Source organism: Adiantum capillus-veneris, chromosome 21, assembly GCF_014529385.1.
Source record: "Adiantum capillus-veneris isolate H3 chromosome 21, ASM1452938v2, whole genome shotgun sequence".
NCBI lineage: Eukaryota > Viridiplantae > Streptophyta > Polypodiopsida > Polypodiales > Pteridaceae > Adiantum > Adiantum capillus-veneris.
The window spans coordinates 15,931,059-15,938,659 of NC_140951.1; the positions used below are offsets into that span (position 1 = coordinate 15,931,059).

The 7,601-nt window shown below is 39.4% G+C and overlaps 1 protein-coding gene across 1 annotated transcript; it reads left to right on the forward strand.

Moving 5' to 3' along the window:
- Positions 1 to 2,792: 2,792 nt before the first annotated feature.
- On the forward strand, positions 2,793 to 7,045 carry LOC147430586 (uncharacterized). Its single transcript, XM_086493175.1, has 4 exons — positions 2,793 to 3,869; positions 3,996 to 5,650; positions 6,149 to 6,256; positions 6,657 to 7,045. The coding sequence occupies exons 1-4, from the start codon at positions 3,645 to 3,647 to the stop codon at positions 6,802 to 6,804; spliced, it is 2,136 nt and encodes a 711-aa protein (XP_086349301.1). The 5' UTR covers positions 2,793 to 3,644; the 3' UTR covers positions 6,805 to 7,045.
- The last annotated feature ends 556 nt before the right edge of the window (positions 7,046 to 7,601 follow it).

Below are 7,601 nucleotides of genomic sequence, written 5' to 3' on the forward strand. Positions count from 1 at the left end.
TGGATAGTTACAATTTGGGGCTGATTTGTGGCTGGTGCAAAAAGACTCTTCTGGACTTTTTTCTCTTCTCCTTCTCTTCTACTTTCTTCTCCTTTGAAATTTCTATAGCCATGGAACACTATTACACTCTATTGTGCAAAACCATGTAACTAAGTAGAATCTATGTATTATGAGTAGAATAATTCATCTTCTTTTTTCACAAATTTATCGACAACCATGACACTATCAAATTGAACACATCCATCTCCTTAAGCTGGGAAGGACACAGGTACAAGCAATAAGTGTAGTGATTCCAAGTCTCATGTAAAGAGAATTTTAATTTAATCCTATCAAAGGGGGCGGGCAGGGAGGGGGGGGGGGGGGGGTATTGACTCCACAAATCTAGCCCTCTATAGGTATCAAGTCTTCTTCTCTCTCTCTCTCTCTCTCTCTCTCTCTCTCTCTCTCTCTCTCTCTCTCTCTCTCACACACACACACACACACACAATATGTATGTGTAGGATAAATGGTCTATAAATTGCTATGTAGGTGTATGCACTTGTTACACACATTTATATTAATTGTGTTAATTAATCTTTATTTCAATGCATAATTTCAATTATTGTGACATTGGTATCTGAGAAATTCTTTGTTTTCTTTCTTCTTTAAGAGAGAATGATCTAGAAAAGATTAAGCAGAAAAAAATTTCTTCATAAACTAAATTCACAAGAATTCTAAATATACAAGCATTGTCACCGTGTATGCAGTAATTTATTACAAGAGAGAGTATCTAGTGGCAAAAGAATAATTCTCTTGTATAGAGATTGTCAAAAAACTAGAGAATAACATGACAATGCTAAAAAAACTCTCTATTGCAGTATATAAATGGATCTTAACTCTCATGAAGGTTCCTCTCGACAAACAACCCATTAGGAGATTGTCCAATCAGATGAATGCAATTGGGTCCTTCAATCAAATCCAAGTGAGACAAAGAGTTTCACTCATAGATCAAATGGAATCAAAGTTTTCATCAATTGTAGTTAAGGCCAAGATGTAAATGATATGGCAAACTTTTACATTGACTTGGATTCTCCGTGTCTTTCAACTAGCTGCCATCTACAATTAATTGCCTCAAAGCAGCAAGGTTTTACAGCTAGAGATGCATAAGTTTTTATCTTATCGTGGTACTCGTAAAAATACATCTCAATTTCAAGAATTGTTATCTCAATTCAATGATCTATCCAAGTATGTCCAACTCTCTATAGTCATTCAAGACCTCCAAAGGGGTAGCTTCTCAAGGGTGGGTACGATTAGCTGTCATTGAAGAGCAACCACATTCATGGAATGACTTTAAATTTTTGTCGGTATAAACATTTTCCACTATTAAAAAGAGGAGGTGTTCTTTGTGAGTCAGACTTTTATTCAACCATGTTCAAGGGTTGATGTCAATGACAAGCAAAGTTATAAATTTCTCTTCCTATGTTATGATGGATTTAGATCCCTACAAGTCCTAGTGCTTATATAAACTTCTATATGTGAAAGACTCGTGTGTTTTCGACTATGTCTATCAGATTTGTAGTCCAACACTTGAGAAAAGATTCTTTTGGTGGACAAATGGAAGTTCAAATTCCAATAGCAATATTCTCAGTTTGATCATGATGACTTTCTCTCTCTCTTTCGTAGTTTTTTAAACGAACAAGAAGACCATGGTCTCATGTTACTCAAGCATAGACAAAAGTATAAATTCTTACAAGAGAGATTGTGCAATTGGTCAATAGCCAAACAAGGCCCACTCAATAAGATGCTTCAAATGTTACTATCTCAAATTGCATAGCTTCTCTCTTTGAGCTTCTATACTTGCATTAGGGCCTCTTTTTCTATCACCAAAACTAAAGATCTCTCTCACTCTTATGAGATGCCTCCATACCCTAGTCATGTAGCCTTCCTTGGAATGAGAATTGAGGTTGTTCTTGATCTTGTGTGGTTCCACCATGCTATGATTGCAAAAAAGCATACTCCCGCCATCAGATAAAAGCTTGGTAACTTCAAGTTCTCTCTTTGGAGGGAAAACTCTTTTTAGTTCAAAGTCCAAGTTGCAATTGCAAAAATGGGCTTGCACAGGTGTCAAAGCATACATTGCCCTCAGAAATACAAACAAAGATTCCCAAAGTGCACGTGTGAATATGGTTATACAAGTGGCTCTACCATTTAAATGAGAACAACCATCTTCGTAATGTAGCAATTATGAAGAAACAACGAAACGTAAGTATCAAAGAGAAGCCCCTTCTCTTTTATAAACATTCTCTCGTGCTTTAAGGTGTTTGCTACGATTCTCATGCAGAGTCTAGTAACAAATCCATTTGTTTCGTGGTGCAAGGCTCGACTCTCAAAGCATAGTTGTAAATGTCGATTAAATCACTACCCAAGTAAAGACTTAATGGAGCAGGCACAAGTGTTGATATTTGGCATGACAACTCGCCCCCAACAAAAATCCATCTGCCATTTGAGATTGTATAGCCCAAACGACCAAATATGGAGGAGTAACAGAAATTTCACAAAGCCGCCACGATCAAAAAATCTCCCTCAAGAGATTCTTGATCTTACCATTGGGCCCATCCATAGAATCAAACTATTATATGAAGATACAAAGTCTTGGAGATTGGTGCCCCAAAAAAAACTTAGCTACTATAACTCACTTTTCTCTCTGCAGAAACATATAAATGGTATATGCAGAAAAGTCTCCGAACCAGAAAGATGTATCACTTTTGGGCTTTCTTTGTCACTGAAGAGAACAAACCACAAATTGCTTATGTATAGATGTCTAGTTTCCAAGTTCCCTGTTATTCTATTGAAACTGGATTTTAAATATGCTATTTTTGTCAATCGATTTGCTACAATGCTTTTTGGCAAAAAAAAATTGCTCATATCATTTGAGAAATAATTATTGGCAAGATATAGTAATTGATTATATACTTTGTATTTTGAACTCTTTTCATGAAAACTTTACGTAACTAGTGAGATGCTCTGATGTCACAATTTGACTATGTCGCAGGCTCTATATGTTTAATTTTTCACAATATTAGAGATACACGACACATATTCTACAAAGTACAGCCTTCATATTGACCACTCCCAGATATACCAACCGATCTCACTCTTGTAATATACTCAAGCCTATAGATGTCCTTCTCTAATATCTACTTAGCATTCACAAATATTGGTTCAAATCTTTGAATACTTTCTCTCCCACGTCACACTTTTCAATAAGTTACTACTATAAACCACATATCTTTCATAGCCCATACTTTAGTATTTCCCTAAATCACAATTTATATCATTTAGTACTATGAGCTACCGAACATAATTCAATAACACTATGGACCAGCAATCTTAATTTTTACTTTTAAACGGTGCCCTCGTCTACTGTAGACGACCTTGTTTACTTTGATGTTGTCCGTTAGGCAATGCTAAGAACCGACCCGTCCATGCCCAAAAGTGATGGGCAGGCGCATAGGCAGTGTGTATCCAGCCTCTTATTTCTTATTAGTTCCCTCTCTCCTCTCCCTCTCGCATCTCTCACACTCGCACACAGATACAGACACAGACGTAGGAGTGCGCGCGCACACTACTGAAGCTCGATTCAGAATCCCTAGCTCGCAGGAAGAATGACCCGCAAGAGGCCGGAGCGCGATGATGTAGAGTCTTCGTCAGAGGATGAAGAGGAGGAAGACAACGTTAGTGGGGGCGAAGAGGATGATTTCATTTCTGAAGACGATCGAGTCAACATCATCCCTGGCCAAGATACAGAACGTATCCCCTCTGAATCTCCAAAGGCTTCTGCTGAAGACGAGTCCTCTTCTGAATCGGATGACGAGGACGATTCAATGAAGGTCGATACCAACAAGCCCATTGACGCCTCACATTCTCACGCGCAGCAGAAGATCCAAAACTTCAATTCTGATGTAGAGTCCTAGTACGAAACTGAATCAACCTCTGGGTCTGAGGGTTTAACTCAGGAACCTGCTATGGATGTGGTACAGGGGATCTCGAGCAGACCTTCGGAAGCTCCTCCTCCGCTTTTGAAGAAGCTACAAGAAACCCGGGTATTGGAAAACAGAGCCTCGTCTGAAGAAGGTGCACAGAAAGGGAAAGGCAAACCTGCTAAGCAGCAAGAGAAGGATCCCCCTCCTTTGAGGTCTGCTAAAGGTGAGGTTTTAAAAAATGTGCAAGAGGAGAGCCGATCTGGTAGAAAAGTAATCAAGGACATTGTGAGTGATGATTCTGTGAGGGATGACAAGAAGTCGGGCATATCGTCAAAGAAGAGGAAAAATGAGTCCTCACAACAGGATGCAGAAAGAGATTCAGCTGACTCTGAGCCCATCTTGAAGAAGAGGAAGGATGGAGATATGGCACAGGATGGTGAGAAGAGTACTACCAAAGACAAAGGGTCGCAGATTCCGAGTGACTCTCGTATTGGCGACCTGTCTTCCAGTAAGAAGGGTGTTGATAGAGATAAGCCATTACACACATTGGGTGATGTTGCCAAAGAGATTGCAAAGAAGACACTTAATAGTACTTCTGCGAGGGCCAATTGGTTAAAAGATGTGTTCAACAGTAGGAAATCACCCACAAAGCAGGAAAAGAAAGCAAACAGCAGTGCTGCGAGTCGCCCTTCTTCAACTTTGAAGCAGAAGAGATGGTCTGTTGATGAAGAAATTATCGTGGCCTCAGAAGTTCTGAACCGTGTGAAAATGGGCTTCAAGGTGCCTAGCAAAAAAACTGATGATTTCTGGTTTATGCTTTCTGAGGTTTTGCAGGAGAAGTTGGGTGTAGAGTTTAGCAGAGATCAACTCAGTGAGAAGGCTAGACGAATGAGGCAGAAGTACCAGGGTACGGTGCAAAAAATAAAGGAGTCTCAGGGCTCTATGAAGCCCTTTAAACATAGAAATGATAGTGAGCAGCAATTATTCGACATATTCCGTCAGATTTGGGGAAGGGCTGAAGTCAGTAATTTGGAGGATCAGCAAGGAGCCAACAATGGTACGAGAAAATCCATTCAAAGCCCTGATAGAGAGGTCAAGGAAATGCATGTAAGTTCACCCAAAGCCAGGCCGTCGTCGAAAGCTAATGCTGGCAAGATTGACACAGCTGCAATGACGGGCAATGATGTGGATGTGAAGGCCAATGCAGTTGTCGCAACTTTGATGAAGCCAGACCACGAAGAAGAAGTTGTGAAGGAAGATCAAGCAAGAACTATTCTTCATCCTCTTGCCAATGCTTCTACTTCTCCTATAAATAATGTGGATAAATTGCTTCAGGATAGAATTGATGCTACTCTTCAAGAGCTGCAAGAGTGGTCGAAACAAAACTTGAAAAAGTGGATGAACAAAGCTTCTGCACTTATCGAAGATTCGACAAAAAGGCTGGAAGATCAGATGTGGCGACATACAAGCTGGATGGGTATGGCAGGTGGGCGCCTGCCTACTATGAGATTTTGCACTGGAATGGACATTCAGCTCGGGGAAGGAGATGGAAGCTATATGCAGCAATTGCATGAGTTGCACCTACAGGAGGTGAATGTCTATGCACAAAGATTGGAGCTCATGCGTAAAGAATGTGAGCTAAAGAAGAAGCAGATAAAAGCTCAACTTCATCAGGTGCAGAAGCAAAAGTAGGCATCAATGCTATTTGCATGTTCTTGGTCTTGCATGAAGCACAAGGCAATGAAGTTTTTGTAGGCAAGGCATACGTTGTTGTGCGCTTTTATAAATAGTGTCCTGTCTCGTTGAGTTAGAATGTTCTAAAAACCTGCGGCTGTAGTTGTGTTATGTCCCCCATCACAGGAGAGGGGACCTTGTCTATGACACCGTCAAGATGGGTGTGTAGTGTCCAGGCGGACGAGGCCTCATTTGGTGGTGCGACATAACAAGTTGCTTCTAATTTATGTCTTTGCCAGGCTGATATAGTCTCCACCAATGCCATAGCCTTCGACACGTTTTCTCATTGTCTTTAGTGCTTAATGTGTGTATCACCAGTGGCTGTGTCGCTGTGAAGATTTTAGACTGCATTTATGAAATCTAATGTGAGGATTTCAAATTGCTGTTAGAAATGTATTACTGCAAGGGCTTAGTCTACTGAGGCGGTCTTTTGTTTCTTTGTTGCCAACCAGAAATAGAGCAAATGCGAAGGCTTCAAGGGGTCTTTGTTGCCCAAAAGAAATAGAGCAAATGCAAAGGGTTCAAATAAAGGCCTTGGATGCTCTGCGCTGCACTATTGGGTTTGCTTTTTGGCTTTCAAAACAAGCTTTAGTGAAGAAATGAGACAGGCATATGTGTTTATTCTTAGTGGACCTACCTTTTCATGTGAAGCATAGAGATTTTCTTTGTTTTTAGAGTGAAAGGACCCATATGATGCATCTGACTTGCTCTGGTTTTAGGGTTGCAATATGCTCTGCAGCCCCTACAAAATTTTGAAATTTTGGTGACTTTGCAGTGCATTGCTTATAGCTATCCATTTTAACTGAAAGGAAACAAACAGGATGTAGTAAAGGTGTGGTTGCAGTGGATGGCTATACATGATAAGAAAGGGGTGATCAAACAAGATTATGGAATGCACAAGAAGCTACGAGAACACTTGTATAAAGTGTAAATTGTTTAGTGTTTATGTTTTTTGTATAGAGCTCTTCACTGGTGTTTACACAAAAGATGGAGAATCTTCGAGGGAGGTTCTTTATACATTGTTTTTCCTCTCTTGAGGAGGGAGAAGGGGGATTTACATCAGGTGTGTTGGATTTCATCGTATGTGACATTGGAGAAGAGTCTTTGAGTAAGATACAAGGAAGTGGAAACACGGAAAATTATTAACACTAGAATGGTAACCTAACGGGACATAAAAGTGTCCTTTCATGGTTTTGGGAAAAATTTCTAAAACCATAGTAGATCCACTCATTTTGAAAAATCCTTTCATGAGTCTATAGTTCAATAATTACTACATATGGAAAAAATTGAGAAACTTGTAAATTTTCTCATCCCTTGGTCACTACAAGCCTCCAAAGTTGATGGACCGGTGCATTTTGTCCAAAACAGTAATTTCTTACGGTTGATTGCATATAAATAAGAGTGGAGATTTTTGTAGGACATGAGATAAAATGCCCCGTTAACTTCAATGGGTTGGTGATCAAAACATATAGTTGCTTTTATCTCACTAAATTTTTTTTGGGCAAAAAAAATAGGTACAAAAAAGTTGCATTTTTGTCATTTTGCGGATCTATCATCGAAGTTTCTATAGTCACACTCAATACAGATACTATATACATGTTTTTTTAGTTCCCTTTGGATTCAAAAGGAGCCATGGAGCATGCCAAAAAGATAATGGATCTTTTACAATTGGAACCTTGGGGGCAATGATAAAGTGCTAAATACAGTAAACATGAAAAAATTGGGTTTAGCATTATGACCTCTAGAAACCCATAGAAACTACTCAATATCTAGCCAAGTTTGTAGTCTATGATTAGATATGGTTCCTACCTACAAAATACACACAATTGGCCTAAGAAACTAGCAATATTGAGAAAGTTATACTTGCTACTCTAAAATGTGTCGTATTCTCCAGCAATCAAAAAA

Coding starts and splice junctions, on each gene's coding strand:
- LOC147430586 (XM_086493175.1), top strand. CDS start 3,645: ATGACCCGCAAGAGGCCGGAGCGCGATGATGTAGAGTCTTCGTCAGAG. Junction 5,651..6,148: donor CATCAGGTGCAGAAGCAAAA/GTAGGCATCAAT, acceptor GTTGCCAACCAG/AAATAGAGCAAATGCGAAGG. Junction 6,257..6,656: donor GCTCTGCGCTGCACTATTGG/GTTTGCTTTTTG, acceptor TTTTTTGTATAG/AGCTCTTCACTGGTGTTTAC.